Source organism: Encephalitozoon intestinalis, chromosome IV, assembly GCF_000146465.1.
Source record: "Encephalitozoon intestinalis ATCC 50506 chromosome IV, complete sequence".
In the NCBI taxonomy this organism is placed as follows: Eukaryota; Fungi; Microsporidia; family Unikaryonidae; genus Encephalitozoon; species Encephalitozoon intestinalis.
The window spans coordinates 63,309-82,037 of NC_014418.1; the positions used below are offsets into that span (position 1 = coordinate 63,309).

At 41.7% G+C, this 18,729-nt stretch overlaps 16 protein-coding genes across 16 annotated transcripts; 8 read left to right on the top strand and 8 right to left on the bottom strand.

Annotated features, from left to right (window-relative positions):
• Positions 1 to 52: 52 nt before the first annotated feature.
• Positions 53 to 1,144, bottom strand: Eint_040560 (putative methyltransferase; the record flags this gene model as incomplete). The annotated part of the gene is made up of 1 exon (XM_003072660.1): positions 53 to 1,144. One exon carries the CDS (start codon positions 1,142 to 1,144, stop codon positions 53 to 55), a length of 1,092 nt encoding a protein of 363 aa, XP_003072706.1.
• Positions 1,145 to 1,225: 81 nt separating this feature from the next.
• Eint_040570 (ubiquitin conjugating enzyme E2) lies at positions 1,226 to 1,750 on the bottom strand (the record flags this gene model as incomplete). Its single annotated transcript, XM_003072661.1, has 1 exon — positions 1,226 to 1,750. The coding sequence occupies one exon, from the start codon at positions 1,748 to 1,750 to the stop codon at positions 1,226 to 1,228; it is 525 nt and encodes a 174-aa protein (XP_003072707.1).
• A 183-nt stretch (positions 1,751 to 1,933) lies between these two features.
• On the top strand, positions 1,934 to 2,404 carry Eint_040580 (40S ribosomal protein S11; the record flags this gene model as incomplete). The annotated part of the gene is made up of 1 exon (XM_003072662.1): positions 1,934 to 2,404. The coding sequence occupies one exon, from the start codon at positions 1,934 to 1,936 to the stop codon at positions 2,402 to 2,404; it is 471 nt and encodes a 156-aa protein (XP_003072708.1).
• Positions 2,405 to 2,492: 88 nt separating this feature from the next.
• On the top strand, positions 2,493 to 2,846 carry Eint_040590 (putative Swi5-like protein; the record flags this gene model as incomplete). Its single annotated transcript, XM_003072663.1, has 1 exon — positions 2,493 to 2,846. The coding sequence occupies one exon, from the start codon at positions 2,493 to 2,495 to the stop codon at positions 2,844 to 2,846; it is 354 nt and encodes a 117-aa protein (XP_003072709.1).
• A 20-nt stretch (positions 2,847 to 2,866) lies between these two features.
• Eint_040600 (putative lipase) lies at positions 2,867 to 3,754 on the bottom strand (the record flags this gene model as incomplete). Its single annotated transcript, XM_003072664.1, has 1 exon — positions 2,867 to 3,754. One exon carries the CDS (start codon positions 3,752 to 3,754, stop codon positions 2,867 to 2,869), a length of 888 nt encoding a protein of 295 aa, XP_003072710.1.
• Positions 3,755 to 3,823: 69 nt separating this feature from the next.
• Eint_040610 (putative dolichol kinase) lies at positions 3,824 to 4,732 on the top strand (the record flags this gene model as incomplete). Its single annotated transcript, XM_003072665.1, has 1 exon — positions 3,824 to 4,732. One exon carries the CDS (start codon positions 3,824 to 3,826, stop codon positions 4,730 to 4,732), a length of 909 nt encoding a protein of 302 aa, XP_003072711.1.
• On the bottom strand, positions 4,698 to 5,408 carry Eint_040620 (RAS-related GTP-binding protein Rab11; the record flags this gene model as incomplete). Its single annotated transcript, XM_003072666.1, has 1 exon — positions 4,698 to 5,408. One exon carries the CDS (start codon positions 5,406 to 5,408, stop codon positions 4,698 to 4,700), a length of 711 nt encoding a protein of 236 aa, XP_003072712.1.
• Positions 5,409 to 5,451: 43 nt separating this feature from the next.
• On the top strand, positions 5,452 to 12,549 carry Eint_040630 (vacuolar protein sorting-associated protein; the record flags this gene model as incomplete). Its single annotated transcript, XM_003072667.2, has 1 exon — positions 5,452 to 12,549. The coding sequence occupies one exon, from the start codon at positions 5,452 to 5,454 to the stop codon at positions 12,547 to 12,549; it is 7,098 nt and encodes a 2,365-aa protein (XP_003072713.2).
• An 86-nt stretch (positions 12,550 to 12,635) lies between these two features.
• On the bottom strand, positions 12,636 to 13,541 carry Eint_040640 (Ser/Thr protein phosphatase 2A; the record flags this gene model as incomplete). The annotated part of the gene is made up of 1 exon (XM_003072668.1): positions 12,636 to 13,541. The coding sequence occupies one exon, from the start codon at positions 13,539 to 13,541 to the stop codon at positions 12,636 to 12,638; it is 906 nt and encodes a 301-aa protein (XP_003072714.1).
• Positions 13,542 to 13,795: 254 nt separating this feature from the next.
• On the top strand, positions 13,796 to 14,593 carry Eint_040650 (M phase inducer phosphatase; the record flags this gene model as incomplete). Its single annotated transcript, XM_003072669.1, has 1 exon — positions 13,796 to 14,593. The coding sequence occupies one exon, from the start codon at positions 13,796 to 13,798 to the stop codon at positions 14,591 to 14,593; it is 798 nt and encodes a 265-aa protein (XP_003072715.1).
• A 156-nt stretch (positions 14,594 to 14,749) lies between these two features.
• Eint_040655 (uncharacterized protein) lies at positions 14,750 to 15,022 on the top strand (the record flags this gene model as incomplete). Its single annotated transcript, XM_009163571.1, has 1 exon — positions 14,750 to 15,022. One exon carries the CDS (start codon positions 14,750 to 14,752, stop codon positions 15,020 to 15,022), a length of 273 nt encoding a protein of 90 aa, XP_009161835.1.
• A 99-nt stretch (positions 15,023 to 15,121) lies between these two features.
• On the top strand, positions 15,122 to 15,586 carry Eint_040660 (type 2 peptidyl-tRNA hydrolase; the record flags this gene model as incomplete). The annotated part of the gene is made up of 1 exon (XM_003072670.1): positions 15,122 to 15,586. One exon carries the CDS (start codon positions 15,122 to 15,124, stop codon positions 15,584 to 15,586), a length of 465 nt encoding a protein of 154 aa, XP_003072716.1.
• A 192-nt stretch (positions 15,587 to 15,778) lies between these two features.
• On the top strand, positions 15,779 to 16,303 carry Eint_040670 (uncharacterized protein; the record flags this gene model as incomplete). Its single annotated transcript, XM_003072671.1, has 1 exon — positions 15,779 to 16,303. The coding sequence occupies one exon, from the start codon at positions 15,779 to 15,781 to the stop codon at positions 16,301 to 16,303; it is 525 nt and encodes a 174-aa protein (XP_003072717.1).
• A 45-nt stretch (positions 16,304 to 16,348) lies between these two features.
• On the bottom strand, positions 16,349 to 16,933 carry Eint_040680 (6-phosphogluconolactonase/glucosamine-6-phosphate isomerase/deaminase; the record flags this gene model as incomplete). The annotated part of the gene is made up of 1 exon (XM_003072672.2): positions 16,349 to 16,933. One exon carries the CDS (start codon positions 16,931 to 16,933, stop codon positions 16,349 to 16,351), a length of 585 nt encoding a protein of 194 aa, XP_003072718.2.
• Positions 16,934 to 17,003: 70 nt separating this feature from the next.
• Positions 17,004 to 17,342, bottom strand: Eint_040690 (60S ribosomal protein L22; the record flags this gene model as incomplete). Its single annotated transcript, XM_003072673.1, has 1 exon — positions 17,004 to 17,342. The coding sequence occupies one exon, from the start codon at positions 17,340 to 17,342 to the stop codon at positions 17,004 to 17,006; it is 339 nt and encodes a 112-aa protein (XP_003072719.1).
• Positions 17,343 to 17,401: 59 nt separating this feature from the next.
• Eint_040700 (seryl-tRNA synthetase) lies at positions 17,402 to 18,691 on the bottom strand (the record flags this gene model as incomplete). The annotated part of the gene is made up of 1 exon (XM_003072674.1): positions 17,402 to 18,691. One exon carries the CDS (start codon positions 18,689 to 18,691, stop codon positions 17,402 to 17,404), a length of 1,290 nt encoding a protein of 429 aa, XP_003072720.1.
• Positions 18,692 to 18,729: the final 38 nt, after the last annotated feature.

Genomic DNA, 18,729 nt, shown 5'->3' on the forward strand with positions numbered 1-18,729 from the left:
CTGTATAAATGGGAGTCCAGAATGGGAATTTTTCGATTGCTACGGTTCTGGACTAGTGGGATTGCTCAAATCCTCTTTGAAGAGAGAGACACCGTGCCTCGAGCTTGTACATGTACTTGGATGGGGATACCTTCCTCACTATCTTTATCATGGCTGGATCTGCCCGAAGACCCACTCTTGAGAAGATGTATTGAATGACGTCTTCATTGCTTTTGCAGAAGAAATAGCAGTGAACCAACGACTTATTCCCCCAGGCACTAATTTTTTGAAGATAGTCCAAGCTATACTCGGGTAGATTCAAGAAGAAATGGTCTACTTCTCTTCCTGCCATTTTCTCGAGGAATTCGGCTGCAGGGAGATTGAAGATTTCAATCTTTTTTGGATCGAGCTTATTGATCTTAATGGATTTCCTTAAGCATTCAATGGCGTGAGAGTTCAAGTCGTTTGAGTATACTCTGCAGCCCTTCTTAAGTGCTGCCAACGAAACAGGCCCCACTCCACAGAAGGGATCGCACACCACATCCCCAACCTGGAACTTCTTCACAAGAATCATTCTTTCGCTTTGGAGCTTGGAACACCAATAGACATTTCTATAGTCTATGCAAAAGAGAATGTCTCCTTCCCTGTGAATAGTCTCCAGCACAGGATCTCCTCCTATAACCTCCAGATCAAAGGATCGATACTCATTCGATATTTGACCAATCTTTGTTATCACTGTTCTACCTGTTTTATCGTGAACAACTTGTCCAATTACATTCTTATATTTCATCTGCTCCTCATCTAGATTCAAGTGAATTATGGATCCGACAATTTCAAAGGATGAAGGTGTTTGAACTTCTTTCGGCAATATTCTTTGAAGAGCCTCGCTGTAAGTAAAATATTCATAGCACAACTCCAGTTCTATATGGATTAGGACATCTTCCTGGCTCAAAAAGTCTTCGTTGATTAGGACTAGGAGGTCGTGGTCGGTTTCAGTTAGAATCTTGAACGTGTCATACTTCTTTCTAGTTCGGATTACCGATGGAATGCGAGGAATTTTTCTGATGGATTCCTTGATTTTTTGGATGCAATTCGGAACTTCTTCTTCACTTGTTCCCAGTGCCTTCAGACAAAGTACTGATCTCACTTCATTCCTAAAATCCATTTATGAAGGGCTTCTTCTTTTCTGCCATACCACCGAAAACGGAAAGGAAATCTTATCAAATAGAAACATTTATTGTCTTTTTCAGTTTGAACTTTCTTTATCATAAAGATCCAGGGTTATAGCTGCCAGCTCCATTACCTTCTTCTTGTACTCCTTTTCGTTTTCCCTCAGATGCTGTGCTGCATCCACGTTTGCTGGGCTTTCGCAGTTAGGAGATGTAAGAAGCGTTATTATGCTGAGTATCACGCTTTCAGGTGTTCTTACCGGAAGCCATCTATCTCCCAGAGATTCGTATCCATACTCATCCTCCCCGGGATTGTGCAATATAGATATGCAAACATTTCCGTTTTCATCTATATTTGGATGCCACATCTTCGAACAGAAACGAAAACTCGGCGGTGAATCCGGATAGTCGAGGGGGAAGAGCATCCGTCCTTTGAAGATCCCATTTTCGTATGGCGTCATCCTAGGCCCGAAGATTAGAATTTCCCACGTGTATATGTCTCCATCGACAAGGCCGACACTGTAATACTCGTTGGGGTTTTCTTGGATTCTCTTGTAGTCTTTTAAAAGAAGTCCTCTTGAAAAGCCTCCCTTCTTTCCCATATTGTTTTCTTGGGTTTGAAATCTTAATGGTTTATATATAGTTTCGAATAGGTAGCAGAAAGCCATTTGGCTCGAAGAACAGATGAAACCTGTCGGCCATGCCAGACAGATGTAAACATCCAGATCAACCATCTGCATTGTTCAAGAGGCTTTGACAAATATTTTCCAAAATTTTCACCCTGAATGGAGGAAGTAAAGAAGCTGAAGGTCTTTCCAAGACAGACAGGCGTGTATCTCAAGCCATACGCAGCAGATGGGGAGCAGCCAGAGAGGAGAGTCAGGGCAGAGGTCTGTGGGTTCAAGGCTCCGGAAACTGCTTACACACGGCAGTACATCGATAAGAAGTGTCCGTTTACAGGTGATATCAATGTCCGAGGAAGGACTTTCAAGGGAATTGTTAAGAAGATGAAGGCTGAGAAAACCATTGTTGTTGTTGTCAACTATGTTCATTACAGCAAGAAGTATAAGAGATATTCAAGAAGACACACCAACTTCTCTGTTCACATGTCTCCTTGCTTTGAAGGAATGATTAATGTGGGAGACACTGTTATCTGTGGAGAAACCAGGCCTCTTTCCAAGACAAAGTCGTCGGTGGTCTTGGGATATACCAAGAAAGCTACGCCTGGTTCGTTCAAGCTTCTTGAAAGCATCTAATAAAGCTACGTTATCCTTTAAAAGTATCTGCACCATAGAATTCAAGAACAACACGTCCTTATAAATCCTTGTGTCCAAGGGCTTCCCGATGAAGCTATTGAACGATTGGGAGAAAGAAGAGATAATCCATAAAAGCAAAATAGTAAATTTCGACTTCCTAGAAAAAAAAGACTTCATCAGCGAGGTTAAAGACGGATTCTATTATCTCTCCAAGGATATCAAGGCGGTTGAGACCGAACTATGGAAGAAGGCCAACGATGAGTTAGCAGACCACTTAGATATAAAGGACATAGATAAAGAGATCAAAAGATTCATATTTCTTCTGAACAGATATAATGAAATCAAAGACATAGGACAGGAACTCATTGGTAGAATAGCCAGCCTAAGACAGACCACTGCTCGAGATATTCATGAGGAACTAGGGATGGAGACTGAACTGTAGATTCTCAGAAGGCATGGAAACTAGTAAATACAGTCTGTGTTTTGGCTGCCTTCTATTAAAACTATTTCTTCTGGCATCATAATCTTTTCTTTCATAACATCTATTGGATGGTAAGCTAGGCTGTCTTTTCCTCCATCCTTTATGCATAAGGATCTTCCTATGTGGCATTTTGTTTCAATACTATATCCAAGAATACTACATGGACTATATGGCTTGTTGCACTCTCCCTTGAACACAACGTCGTTGCACATTCCAATGTGCACAATATTGTCGTAGGCTCTTCCTATGGTATAGAGTCCAAGGATATTTGCCATGTATGCATCCCCGGGAGAAGAGAAGGCCATTACAGGGAGACCATATCGAATTCCTGCCAGGGATGCAATTGTTCCTCCAAGCGAGTGTCCAGTGAGAACCAATCTGCTTTCCGGATATGCTTCTTTCACAGAGTCAATTATCTTCAAGGCGTCATCAAAATAGCCTATTCTACCAAACTCCATTCTCTTTTCTTCTTCGCATCTTCTGCTTTTGCATATAGAGTACAAGATCTTGTCCAAAAACTTGTCTTTCTTGGATGTTTTTCCTATTCCCATCCCCATCACAGAAAGTGTTGTTCCTTTGAACGCAATAACTATCTTCTCATCATGTCTAAAGACCTTTGCTCTTAACCCGTCTCCATCGTATCCAAACCTGGCTTGCACCGTGTCTAGATCATGGCTACTGTATGCATTTGAAGCCATCCAAATGAATTCTAAGAGATAAATCCTCTCCAGGAAGTTTAGGGTGTGTTCTTGAAATAAGGCTGTATTTACCTTGGGACTGTTTTCCGCTCCATCTCCGGAAGGATGGGAAGTATTCCAAATCCTATAGTCCATGTCATATAAAGAGGTTTGTAGAAGATACAAAAGCATTATAAAGAAGCTTACCTCCAAACAGTCTTTTGTTTATAGCTGTTTCATCTCTAACCTCCCTTGAAGATTATGGAAAGCGTTTCGCCATGGATCATCCTTTTAGACATTATTGATCTTGCAGTAGGAGCCATCCAGCTAGGAACACAAAAAAGGATGGATGGAGTCTTGGAAAGATTCATAGTCATAGTAATGCTCAAATGTATGGAGCGAGAGATGCAGAGCAGATCTCCTCTCATAGGAGCAAGACATTTGATTGCTTGCGACTCCTCCAAACCACTCCTTACAAGAGGATTGGAATGTCTAGGAATTGTTGATTTGCCTAGATACATTTCAGAGACCTTAGGCGAGATAAAGAGAGAGCCTGGTGCTTTTGCAGAGATCATGAGTATTTCTCTGGCTTGCTTTGTAGTCCAAGCCTTTCTGTTCAGATCATCTTCCACCAACCTGAAGAGAAAAACCTTCCATGTCTTTGCGTTTCTTGTGTTCTACAAAGGACATCGCCTCTCATTTCTACTTAGCGAAGGCTTCTTTCTGATTTTGGGTCTGTTGTCGCCGTGTAGACATGTCAATTCTCTCCTTACACCTTACCTCAGCAGACACGATAGGGAACACAGTGTATTATCGCATGTCTATCTTTTGCTGGCTTGCACATACCCAAGGATGTTCATGAGACATAAAGAATATGTTTCGGCACTGATTTCTATATGCTTTCAAGACTCAATGGCCTCAGTTGTTGGAGAATGGTTTGGGAAGACAGAGAAATCCATACAGGGTGCAATAGGAGGAGTAGTATCCGGAATAGCAATTTATTTTGCTCTTTACAGAAAAGTCGACATGGTACTGTTCTTCATAGTTGCAGGCATAGTGGAATATCTTATTCCCATCAATGACAACATTGCCATTCCGCTTTCTGCAATTTCATACTCCTGGTTATCGAAGAAGATTATGAGCAGCATCCCTTCTTGGGCTGTGGTTTGACCTCTTTCAGGTTTTCCTTACTGAACTCAACGCTTTTAAGTTTCCTCTTTCCTATTGAGGCTTTCTGGGTCTTTACCTTCTTGTGAATCGTCTTAACAAGTTCAAGAAATGCTTCTCGGACATTTTCTCCAGTCAGTGCCGAAGTCTCAAAAAACGACAACTCGTTTGTAACTGCTTCATCCTTTCCCTTCTGTGTGTCCACATCTCTGTCGTCCTCTAGATCCTTTTTGTTTCCAATGAGCACAATTGGAATCTCGCTCGGTGAGAAGTCTCGAAGCTGCTTCAACCACAGACTAGTGGCCTTCTTTAGACTGTCTTTGTTTGTAATGTCGTAGACGATGGCAGCACCAGATGTTCCCCTATAATATGCCTGAACAATGGCCTGGTATCTCTCTTGCCCAGCTGTGTCCCATATCTGGGCCTTGACAATGTCCTCGCCTATCTTGAAGGTGATTGTACCAAACTCGACGCCGATTGTTGCCTTTGAATCCTTATGGAACTCGTTTCTTGTCAACTTCGAAAGAAGGTTTGTCTTTCCGACAGCCGAATCTCCTATCAAGACTATCTTGAAGAGATAGTCGAAGTTTTCACTCTTTGTGATGCCAGGCATTCCAAATAAACATATAGGACTTATAAGAGCAGAATATCTAAAACCATATCCAAAACACTCCATCATCTATCATTCCTAAGGATAAATGGGGAGTTTGTTTGGATCCCCGATGCTCAAGAAGATCCTTCTGAGGGCACTAAACAAGTTTCTTGGGAACTATGTAGAGAACATAGACAAACATCAGTTTGAGCTTGGAATATTCAAGGGATATGTGTCTGTATCCAACCTGAGAATCAAATCTTCTGTCATTTCGAGGCTGTTTGAGGGAAGGGTTGTGTCGAACTCGATAGGGACACTGCGAGTTCTTGTGCCTTGGAAGAGCTTTTCTAGAAAACCTATTGAAATATATGTAAAGGATGTTGACATCAAGCTTGGGAAGGCTGGGTTCTGCTGGTGCTTTCTTGATGAGAAGCTGTGTACAGAGTGTGTTGAGTACGAGAAATATGAGTTTATGACCAAGCTTGACAAGCTTAGTGTTCTGTCTGATGCTCGAGAGGACAACTCTACGCTTTTTAAGGATCTGATTGCTGGAGATGGATTCAGGGTCTTGATTGAGAATGTAAATGTAGAATATGTAAGTGGAGCATCAATTGCTCTTCGGGTGCAGAAAGTGGAGTTCAATAAGAAAACCAAAGGAGAAGTGAAGAACATGAAGATCTTCGATGCTGTGGGGATAGAAGTGGTTGGGGCATCGAAGGTTCTAGGCCCATTCGACATCTACAGCAAGATAAAGATGTTACCTAAAGATATAAACCCAAGAATTGAAGTATCTCTTAATGACTTTCACGTGGAGGTGAAGCAGCAGATTGCTGAGGAGATTCTTAGGGGGGCCAGAGAATATGCCGAGGACAGGGTACGATGGACATTGTTCAGAAGCTATCTAGAATACAGAGAGATACTAAGGACGGCTAGAGAGATGAACCTATGGAAGGACCAGGAAGATCCGGCAAGCTCGGACAGAAGTGTTGCAATGGAGATATGGAAGAGATTGATAAGACTGCAGAAAAAAGCTATGGAGTCCAAAGGCGTTGTTCTGGAGGAGATACCTGGGATAATATCAAAGATAAAGGAATACAGGGAAATCTTAGGCCGTTCGGGCCTATCCTTCAAGGAAGTAGAAAGAAAGAAGAGATGTGAAAGGGAGATTTGCTTGGAACGGTTATTGAAAGTAAAGAGAAGTTTGAGCGAGGTCTCGGAAAAGAAGTCGTGGAAGAACATCCTGTCGTTTATGAAAGAAGAAGCGAACAATAAAAGAACATCAATGATCATTCCAGCAACATTTAGTGTAGGGGAAGCTACGGTTGTGATTATTGACGAAAAGCACCAAGGATTCAAAATAGTCGTTCCCAAGACAAGAGTAGGAGTTAAAGATCTACTTTCTCCGTCCAGGCTGGATTTTAAGGGAGACAAATGGAGGCTGTATTTTATTGATGCTAGACTCAACGAACGTGATCCTCATAGCGAGTTGATTTCTCTTCTATTAGATGTAAGAGGCACGCTTATCCAGGATGGGGCCGGGCTGTATGTAAAGGGAATAGCTAAGGAATGGAAGGTGCTTGGGTATAGAAGAGAGCTTCCTCACTGCTTCGAAGGCTTTATGAGGTTAGTGAAAAGGTCTTATGTTCCTTCCTATGGATTGGCGGCTCCTAGAGGGAAAACCCGAGCAGATTTTAAGGTAGATATAGTTTCTATGGAGTCTGATCTGGAGAGATTTGTTAAGATCGAGCCGTCTAGTAGGTATGGGATCGAATGTGCAGGGATGGTTCTTTCATATGTAAACGATGAGATCAATACAAAGAGGGCTGCATCACTAACGATATCGTCTTCCTTTGTTTACCGGGTTAATTCTGTGTCCAAAGAAAGAGAGGCTCTTTCAAACAAGATTGAGACAACGGTTCTGCTTGTTGACAATGTGTTTTATGTGAAGACGTCGATGGTGGATCTCTATGCACATGGAGTATATCCTAATGACTTTAGAGGAAACGGAGTAGTGTTTCCTGTTGGTTTTGTTGTCCCAAACTTCGAGGTATGTTCTGATGCAATAAGGATCAATGGGCCTGACGGAAGAGCAGAACTCCAACGGATCAAGATGTCGGGAAATGGAGGAAGTATATTTGATATGGAGATTTTTAAAGGAAAAGTATTGGACTCCAATGGAAAGACAATGTGCCGGATTCCCAGGATGAAGATCGAGGCCAGAATTGGAAGGGCTCTTCTTTTGGATGTTGTGTATCTAAAGATATGCGGGAGAGCTAGAAGGATTGCAAGATTGGCACGGGGAATGACGTGGATGGCAAATGGAGAAGTGTCTACGAAAGTTATTGCAAGAATTAAAAGAATAGAAGGGGACATAAGGTGCAAAGGATCTATCTTAAGAATTATTGTAGATGAGTATTTCCAAGGCCTTGCGAAAAGTGTCCGAGCTGTTTTGAATGAGAGTATTATAAATATCGAGAACTTTGAAGCCGGAGAAGAATTTGGATGGAAGTCTGCAGTGCTAACAATAAGAAAGGAGGATCTCAAGAACTTGGATGGATTTGGAAGGATATTCAAGAAAATAGGAAGTAGGTCGAGTGCCTTCAAAGCCTCTGCTGGAGGTCTGGTGATTAAGCTGCTTAATGGAGGGGAGATAGAAATAGAGAGTCTTCGGATTTTCCGAGACGAGGGAGGTATGATTATCTATCCTTTTGAAGTTAAGGTCTTCAACACAGGTGATTCCTCAACCTCAGCAGACAGTAGGAAAAGAGAAGTGGAGATGTGTATTAGCAAAATTGAGATATCAGATACTAAAGCAACTATTGAGGGAAGTATCAAAGGAGAGATAAATGAGGAAACCCTTATCAAAATAAAGGATGGGATAAAAGAGATTCCAATCCCATCGGGGGGATCCTTAGAGACGGTTGTCTTACTTGATATATCTCTTAGTATGGTGATATCTGGAAATCCACTGAAAATAGCATGTCCTTTGACTCTTTGGCAAAAAGCGGATGAATACGAAATCACTTTGCAACAGATAGAGATTGCATCGGGAGACGGACAAAACACAAATCTATTTGAAGTCCACGCCAAGGGAGCAGATGGGGTATTAAGACTATCGGTAAGCAAGATGGAAATCCACATTGAACCTTTCAGGCTTGCTTCAATACTTTATCCTCTTGTTCACGGGACTGGGGACACGGACTTTGTGAAAAAGGTAGAAGTGGATATAGAAGAGATATTTGCGAAGACCAAAAGCATAGATGGCATAAGAATGAGGAATGTCAGATATAGAGATGAACTACTTCTACAGTTTTCTGTTTTAGATGAGCCCGGGAGTAAGGTAGCATACAAAAGAGTGAATGGATCGGAGAGCTATCTTCTTTCTGTGATCGGAGGAAGTTACGAGTTGAGTTCTTTGGCTGCTCTTGTTTCCTTCTGTTCATCTGAATATATGCAGATATACTCGAAGTTTGGAATTCAGGTTTCCAGGGCTCGGCTCCATGTGTTGTGTATGGACCTTAAGGTGTTACTAGGCGATGCTCTGTTTGCCCTTCGGATCAATCTTCCTATTGTATATTTCGATATGGAAGATCTAAACTCCTTTAAAGGAAGGGCTCTTTGCTCACTAGACGTCTATGATTCAAATTCTATGGAATTTATTCCCTTTATTGAAGAAAATGTGCTTCTAGCAAGGAAATACGGAACCTTCTTGGATGTAAGAACGCTTACAAAATTAAGGATTCTGTATTTGGACGAAATCACAAGCACAATCTGGAGTCTCTTTGCATCGGAAGAAACAGGAATAACGATGTTTGGGAAGCCTTTCCGTAACAAAGTTAGCATAAGAAACATCACGGACACAGTGCTATGGGTCAAGACTAAAAGATATGCTGGGAGAGTCGGGAAAGGACAATTCCACGAGTTTGATGTAGACTATGACGAGCATAGAATTCAAATTGGAAAGGATGAAGCATGTGCCTTGGTTTATATTGTCAACAGCTGTTCTACCTCCTTTGTTTCTGAAGGGAAGAGTTTTGTTATAGAAGTGACATACGATGGAAAACTAAGGGGCATAACAATTACACATGTCTTGTCGTTCCTTAATCTCTGTGATATTGAGTTGATGGGGAAGATGGACTACCTTGATGGGTCTGCTTTGGAGCTGCATATGCTCCCTGAGTTCCACCATACAATTCCACAAGAGAAAGACTTCTTTCTGGAGATAGGCATGCATGGAAAGTATGTTTCTGCCGGAAAGATAAATGTCAGTTCGGCTCCGAAGGATGCAACCTCCACCTTTGGAATGATATGCAAGCTGGGCTTAGTAGAAATAGGGATCGACACGGTTGTTAGAAATGCAGGGTCTGTTTCTTGTGTTGTGATAATTCTCTATCCAATTTTTGAAGTGATGAATAGAACAGCATCCGTATTGAACTTAATCCTCTCTGTTGGAAAAGACAATACTCCTGGTGGGGAAAGTGAAACTCAAAAAAAGAACATTCCGCTTTCGGTCGATAGAGATTGTAAAGAAGACATATATGGGATTAGCTTTTCTGAGCTTCCTCTTCTCTATGTGCAGAGTCTTGGAAGTCGAGCTACTGCCAGGGCGTTTGAAAATAAGGCATCCATCGAAATCAACTCCCATTACTCTGGAGAAATAAGAAAGGAGCAGGCTGAGATAATATCTTTTTTCGGAAGGCATACTCTTGCACATCGGATCAGAATGGTAATATATTCCCCTATGGTGATTATAAACCACCTTGGAAATGATATCTGGATAAATGGAGCCCGGTTTGGGCCAGGACCTTCATGCTCCAACCGGCTGAAGGATATACACAGCTTGGCTGTTGGGGAATATAGTATTGAGGAATCCGTGGAGGTCGGAAAGAAGTTTACCAAAGCCTTTATTCTGAAGAAAAGGGGTTTTAAAGGCCACAAGACCTGGAAATCTCATGAAGGCCAGGAATGGTCCAATGAAGCCATATTTGGAGGATTTGGGCCTAAAACGGGAATACAACCAAGTTGCATCCGTCTTCTACTAGAGTTTGGGGAGGATCAAGGTAGAAGAATAATTGAGTGCAAGTACACCTACCTGATTAGAAATCAATCCCAAATGAGACTTCTGGCTGTATCGGAGCATGTATGTTACTATGTGGAACCCCATGAAGAGGTACCTCTCAATACATCCACAAATGGATTCTATCTGTTCATTGCAGATTCAGTGAATATTAGATCCCCAAGGCTTTCTGGAGTGTTTATTCCATTGGACATTAAGATAAGGAAATACTTTAAGCTTCAAGGTTCCGATGCCATTTTGTTCAGCGTGAGCAAAGTCACGGACTCTGGACAGCATGTATTTGGGATAAGAACTGAAAAATATTGGCCTTATACGATACACAATGGGATAGATGTTGGTCTGAGATTCAGCCAGAAATATGATACTATTGAGCATTATGTGGAAAAGGGATCTGTTTATAGATATGCGCCAGACAGTCTGATGCTTGATCCAGAGATACTATTGTGCATTGAAGATCAAATAATTCAGGTAAACCTTAACGAGGATCAGGTCTTACTTGTTCATGGAATTACAGTGTCCATATCCCAGGGAAGTACTACAAGGGTTGTTCGGGTTTCCAGAGGGGAGATCTCTAGTAGTGAGTGTAGGATTTGTTTAGGAATAGTAATTGACAGCTTATCTATATCGTTGGTGAATAAGGAAGGGAATGAGGTTTTATGCAGCCATATAGAAGGCCTGGAGATTGGAGCAGAATGTATTTCAAGAGAAGCTGGAATTCCAGAGTTGATGGCTCATCCAAAATATGTGGAATTTGTAATTCAAGGAACAGCTGAAAGCATTCAGGTGGATAATCAGAGCTTATTCTGTGCATTTCCAGTGGTTTTCCATCCTCTTGACAAGTATTTGAGGATAGAAACCGAAAGAAGAAATAGAAAGAAACTTCTTGTATTTGATTTTACATTTGGGAGTTCGGCACAGAATGTCTCCGTATCAAATCTGTACTTCAAAACAGAGGCCTTTGCACTGAACATTGAAGAAAACCTGGCCAAGAGCATTAGGGAGATGTTTCTTAGGAAAAAAGAGAGAGAGGTAAAAAGCTACGAAAAAAACCTAAGAATCCAGAATCTAAAGATGGAGAGAATGGGTGCAAAGGTGAATTTCCTCAAGGATATAGAATCTGGTTTTGTTTCCAATGTTGTGGGATTATTTATCAACAACATAAGTGACTTCTCTTTGGAAATAGATGGGATGAAGGAAACATGCTTGTATACGACTTTCCAAGAGCTTGAAGATCTTCTGGCTTCTTTCTACTTATCTCAGCTTCAGAAAAATCTCTACAAGGTTCTTACGCACTTGGACTTTATGGGAAACATAGGAAGTTTCACCGAGTCTGTATCCATAGGAATTAAGGATCTTCTTACCGAGCCTTCCTTGAACTCCAATGTAGCTTGTGGAATCTTCAAGGGAGGAAAGAGTTTCTTGAAGAACACCATTTATGGTGTTTCTAACACAGTTGGAAAATTCTCTAAAAGCATAGGAACAAGTGCTAAGTTCATTGGATGCAGTGCGGATCCTAAACACGAAAAATTCCGCCATTCCTATGCACGTGATATGCATCTTCTTATACCCCGGGCTAGACATTCAAAAGGTCCAATGACATCTATACTCAAAGGAACAGGAAATCTTTTTGACTCGATAACGCGTGGAATGGTGGGGATAGCAACTTCTCCTGTGGAAGGAGCCTCAAATGGTGTTGCTGGTGTTGTGAAGGGATTGGGAAAAGGAGTCCTTGGTGCCTTTGCCGGACCGATCGCAGAAGTTGCCGACCTTGTAACTAATATTTCTGACACCATAAAGACGTCCATGAATGGAAGAGTCAAAAGGATCCAATATCCAAGGCCCGCAGGATTCCTTGGATGGTACGATGAGGGATTGAGCCAAGGCTTCTATATATTTATGTCTATGGCCGGGAAAGTTCATGAAGAAGAAAGGTTTGTGGATGGGACATTTGGGGATTTTAACGGAAGATGCCAGCTGGTTTTGACAACAAGAAGACTACTAATATCAGATACTACCACTATTCTTGACGTGTGCTTAGGAAGTATAGTTGTTGAAGGAGACGATCGAAAGTTAAAAATCGGAGAGTTCATCATGTCCATCGAAAGGCCCTCATTTGTTGCTTCCGTGAAGTCAATAATTGAAAGATGTTGACAGACATCAGATATGCAGTGTAAAAAACCAAAGATCTAATAAAATTTTATCATTAATAAATGCATATGGCTCTGCCATGATGTCTTCTACAAGAAATAGTCAGGGATTCTGGTGGAGACAAGGGTTTCGATCTTTGTAGGTGAGGGCTCAAACTGAGTAAAGCTGTATGTTCCATATTCATCCATTTCCATGAGCGTGGCTAAATTCCCACACCTATAGCAGTAATTTGGGGCACTAAATATGGTGACGCATCCCTTTTCATGGCTCCAATTGAATCCATTCATCACAAGCTGATGTGCCCTGCATATCATCTTCAATCCATTTCTCTCATTAAATGCATCTGTTATATCCTTTCCAAATGTAAATCCTGCACCTCGAGGAGAAGGCCCCCATCCAAGTTTTTCATCTGGGTCGGACCAGAGGAGATCACACATAGGGCCTTCGTGTGGAATCTCAACCTTCCTATCGATAGCCTTCAACTGGTCCAGTGTGTCAAACGATGGACTCAATCCCCCATGGCAGCAGAACGTGTCGTTCCCAACAACAGCTGCAACAGGCAGGAAATCAAAGAGGTCTGTAAAGTATCTCCACACAAGAGATGTTCCATACTTTCTGACACATTCATCATAGAACCCATACACTTGAGTTATTTGCCTACTTTCATGGTTTCCCCTAAGTAGCCATACCCTATCAGGATATTTCACCTTTAAACATAGCAAAATGGAGATTGTTTCAACCGAATGGTATCCTCTATCTACATAGTCTCCCATAAATAAGTAATTTGTATATGGCGGAAGGCCTCCAACCTTGAACAATTCCATAAGATCGTAGAACTGCCCGTGGACATCTCCGCATATTGTTACCGGTGCCTTGACACTAACAACATTTTCTTCCTTCATCAACATTTCAGTTGCCTTTTCACACAGGTCCTTTACCTCTGCCTCCGTTAGTAAATTACATTTGAATAGCTTCTCAAGATAGCTCTCGATCATTTCTTTCCCCTTCAGGGTCTAAATATTTTTTCTGTTTCATCTTCGCACTTCGGCCTCCGATGCCTGCTAAGGTTCAAACAGCAACTTTCTCCACATCCACAGAAACCCGGAGGTAGCATCTGAACCATAAGCCATATCAAAGGTAATTCAAAAATGCAATCCTTTTGCTATGATTGGCTTCATTAATTTAAATTCTGTAAATGACTTTTTAATATTCAACCTTTGCTAAACACACCCTCAGGAACCTGCATCGTATGACAAATAGCTCAGCCTTCACTTCAAGCGACAACGAACAATACTCTACAGCAGTAGATAAAATGCATATCAAGCCTTTTTATGAAATACTCTGGTCTTCCAGTGACAACATCGAGCTTGAGGACTTGGGAAACGACCCTTTTGTGGATAATAGTGTCTTTGATTCGATTGGAATCTCCCACCTAAGACCATCAGGGAAGGAAGGAAAGTGCAAGGAGAAAGGCATGTGGACGTCTCTGCATGGGGTCCGGAATCAAAACAGAGCCTCCCCTGCACCCGTTGCGGGAAGGCATCTCATAGATTTTTGGAAAGACTTCAGCAATGGTGAGGTTTTTTCTCTTCCCACTCTTGGACCTGGAAAAAGTGACAGCATCCAGAGGATTTCCGTTGATGTTGCTAAACAGGTTGTCGAAGGGATGTATAACATAGATTACTTGGTGATCGATTGCAGATTCCCATACGAGTATCAAGGAGGACACATAAGAAACGCGGTAAACATAAGCTCCGCCAGGGAGTTGGGGATCCTCTTTCGGAAGCCTAAGGTTTTAATCTTCCACTGCGAATTCTCATCCATAAGAGCCCCGAAACTTGCTCAGTATCTTCGGAACATGGACAGGATGAAGAACCCATATCCTCTCCTGACCATTCCTGAGGTGTATGTCATGGAAGGGGGATACAGGAAGTTTTACAGCAAGTATCCAAGCCTATGTGATCCAAAAGGATACATAACAATGGGCAGTCTTGGCTATAGAGATCTGTATAAAAAAAACAAATTTAGATCAAATAAACGATACTAATTGCTCATCTTTGTATAAAACTTCCGCAATCCATTGTCCTTAAGAAATAACACAAGCAGAGTTTATTACTGTTTCAACCTTCTCGAACCAATTCTCCTCTAGAATTCTAAACGTGTTCTCAGAAAACAGATAAAAGAAACATATCTCCAAGGCTAAATGAAAAACTGGATCCTATTAGCTTTGAGAGCATGTAGAGCAATATCTCCAGAGCCAGGGACAGCAGTAAACAACGTGCTCGAGAACTGGAGCCTGGATTTCGATGAGTATGTAGAGAAAAATATACAAGCTGGAAGAAATAAGGAAGGAATTGTTAGGTACTCCAGCAAATGCTCTGGAAACGACTGCAACTCCGAGAAGACAGGATGTGCTGATAACCTTTGCAAAAGTAAGCCAGGGAAGTTTTCGTATAGATATGATCTTTTAACTTAGTTTTCTCTCAATAATAACTCCTTATTCTAAAGTCCCATTTGCTGAATTTCACTAACCGCCACCCCAAACTTCTATAGAGAATTTTAGTAATACCCTCCAATGGAGATCCCGGTGGAAATAGCCAGTAACTTCTGGAAGATAGCCTTCTTTCTTCTGGTTCTTTACGTAGTTCTAGAGAAGAGACCCAGGATTAGAACCAAAAAGCCTGTCGAGAAAGGAGAATATGGAATGAACATTATAATCAACAAGGATTATAATATGACCAAGGGTAAAGTTATTTCCCAGATCTGTCATGGGATGGCCTCTGTGATGGAGCATCTGTTTAGAAACAAAGAACTATTTCTTGAATGGAAGAGAAACCAAGAGCCTAAGATAGTTCTGAAGGCCTCTGGAGGGGAGATTGAGGAGATTATAAGACTGGCCAAAAAGAACGGTGTTTACTACCACAAAATACACGATGCCGGTAGGACACAGGTCCCTTCTGGTGCAAACACGGTACTTATGCTTGGCCCAGCACTGAGATATAAGCTTTTGTCCATTTCTGGCCATTTGAAACTGTATTAGACCGCCTACCCATTCCAACCGTCCAAATCCATGGAACTGTCTTGATATATAATAAGCAAGCTGTGTTCGTTGGTTGGATCAAGGCGGTAATGCTATTTGGGCTACCCCTTTAATCCTCCAAATGCTAATTAAAAAGACTAAAAATATAATCCGGATCACTTTCTTCTTTATTATTCCCTCCCAAGAGAAGTTATGAATTCTAAAATGTTTTTGGTAGTCATTATCTTTTGGATCTTCCAAGTAGTAGAGGTGGGCGTGATCGATGCTCTTGAACATGCTTTTGTTAATGCCAAGGTGTACCAAGTTCACAATTTTCCAGACATTCTGGGAATGGATTACAACAAGGATATCCGATACATAAACTTTTACGCATTCTTGAGTGGTGTTATATGTACATGGATTTTGGTGTTTCCGTTGACAATCAAGCTAGTCATCCTTGCTGTCTTCGGCACAGAGGATGATTCTGAGAAGGTTGGAGATTATTTTCTATGGTTCCATTTGGCTTTACTACTTCTCCTGACGTTTGCTGATATTTTGATTCTTTGGACCTGTGATCGAGATACACTTCGGGCTCAGGCAACTGATGCCTATGGCCTTTATTATATCTATAGAAACCATAAACTTTTTTACTTATCACATTTGGTTGCAGAGATTGTTTCTTTGGTGGGAGTTGTATTCTATGGATGTTTGTTCAAAGATATCTACTTGGCCGGATAGATAAACAGAATGGTTTTTAAGTACATGGCCGTGGTTTCATGTTTCTTACTTTTCCAGAATTACCATAAAACTTCTTTCGATCTTCTCGGTTATGCTCCTGTCGGGAGCTGAAACTCCTTTCTTCCTACTGGAAGGAACTACAAAGTACAAATCCCTAATCTTCTCATTGATAAACTTGGGTGTGACAGTCACTCTTCTTGGAGATATAGGAAAATCTCCTTCTAAAGCCACTACATAATCATCAGACTCCAGCTCCTTGCATCCAGGGGGAAGAGAGCAAATGTGCCCATCTCCGCCTATCCCGAGAAGACATACATCGATGTCCGGGAGCTCTGCAGAATACATCTTGGCTGCCTCATCCAAAGGTCTTGAAGTCCATATTCGATGCACGTCTGCGTTGGTCTTGCTTATAAATCCTATTGATCCAGTGTAGTTCAAATGGTTTTGGTCTGCTCTCTCATCAGAATAGAATATTCTCCACCCCGAGGTGTCCATAGTCAGGTATCTTTTGTCCTCAAGGCATTGAAGTAGAGACCCTCCAGAGATCATCAGTGCTAAGCTTCTTCCAGAGTATTCTTTTAAGATTCGATATATCTCTGTGCTGAAGTCTTCTGTAAACAAAACATCCATTAGGGGTTTAAGACTAATCGGACAAAGATCTAGAAACAGGATTAATGGCTGTTTAGAAAAAACCCATATTTTATTCTTCCTTACCTTCCTCAACATTAATATACTTGAGTTCAAATCCATCTGGCCCTTGTGCAAAAATCTTGATGAAAGCCCTAAGCTTCTTCATATGTAGAAACCTTGCTATCTGCCACTTTATTCCCCGCTTTGGTATAAATCCTCCTGTGACATTCACTTCAACAATGTTCCCGCTCACCTCGATCTGGAGAAGCTTTTCCTTCTTTCCCATGTGGCATTTGATCTTCTGTTGAAGAAATGCCCCCAGGTCCGAAGGAGAGACGAGACTGTCGGATGCCGGCTTTGTACAGTCAACAGTAAACTTCCTTGTGGTCTTCTCCGATGCCGTTGCCATTTGTCTTATTGGGGTGAAAAATTTTGGCTCCAGAAGAACACAAAACTGAGCTTTGGATTTTAGAGGCCTAGCTCAATGGAGTCTCCACCAAAATAGCCTTGCAAAACATCGGGGATGCTAATCCCTCTCTCATTTTGATAGTTTTCCACAATGCAGCATAGTGTCCGTTGAATTGCACACATGGTTCCATTCAGTAAATGGACGTAAACCTTGCGGTTGTTCTCCTTGGCAATTCCATACCTGATCTCAAGCTCTCTCGACTGGTAATCCGTGCAGTTTGAGCAAGAAACCAACTCTCTGTATTTCTCTGCATTCGGGAAATACGCCTCAAGATCGTACTTCATGACTGCTGCATCATTCAACTCCCCAGATACAATGCTTACAACATTATAACTTATGTCTAATGACTGGTAGAACTCTTCACATATTTTTATCATCTCTTCATGATGTCTTTCAGACTCCTCAGGGCTGCATATTACAAACTGTTCAATCTTCTCAAACTGATGGACCCGGAATAGCCCTGCATTATCTTTTCCATGGGCTCCAGCTTCCTTTCTGAAGCAGAGAGACTGCCCACAGAACTTTTTGGGAGTCTCCTGAGGAACAATTCTTTCGTCCATGTACAGTGCTGCGAGAGACTGCTCAGACGTTGCAACAAGATACAGGTCGTCCTCAACCTTGTAGAGCTGATCGTCAAAATCACTTAGCTGTGATGTCTTTCCCATCACGTCTCTTTTGAGCATCACCGGTGTTTGGATATAGACATAGCCCTTGTTCTCAAGAAAGTCAATAGCATATCTCGAAAGAGCCTGTGCTAGCCTGGCCATCTTTCCAGATAGATAGTATCCTCGATGCCCTACCACCTTTGCCCCTGCTTCCGGATGAGTGAAGTCTTTCATTAGCACACAAAAAGGCTTTGGATCTTTCTTTATGCTTCTTCCACTTCTATAGGACCTTATAATCTCATTGTCCTTTTCGTCATTACTGACCACAACTTTGGGAGAAATAATGTTTCCTATCCCTTTCATCACCTTACTAAGCTCATCTTCGATAACCTTTACATCTTCTTTGAGTCTTTTTGCTTCCCCCTGAATGTCTTTCATCTCTTTAACTTTTTCTCCAAGATCTGCATCCTCTTTATTCTTTCCCTGCTTGTATCCCGACTTTATCTCTCTGTCCAGTTGGTTAACTCGAGTATTGATTTGGTCGAGCCGGAAGTTGGTTTCTATCTTTCTTCTGTCCAATTCATAGGCCCTTTCAACACCTGTTCCATCTCGAAACCGCTTCTTCTCGCTCTCAACCACCTTTTCACGGCTCTTTTCATCTCTAATTAGACCGATGTCGATCATTCCTGGGGATCCATCCAAACATTTTATCGAAGAAAGTA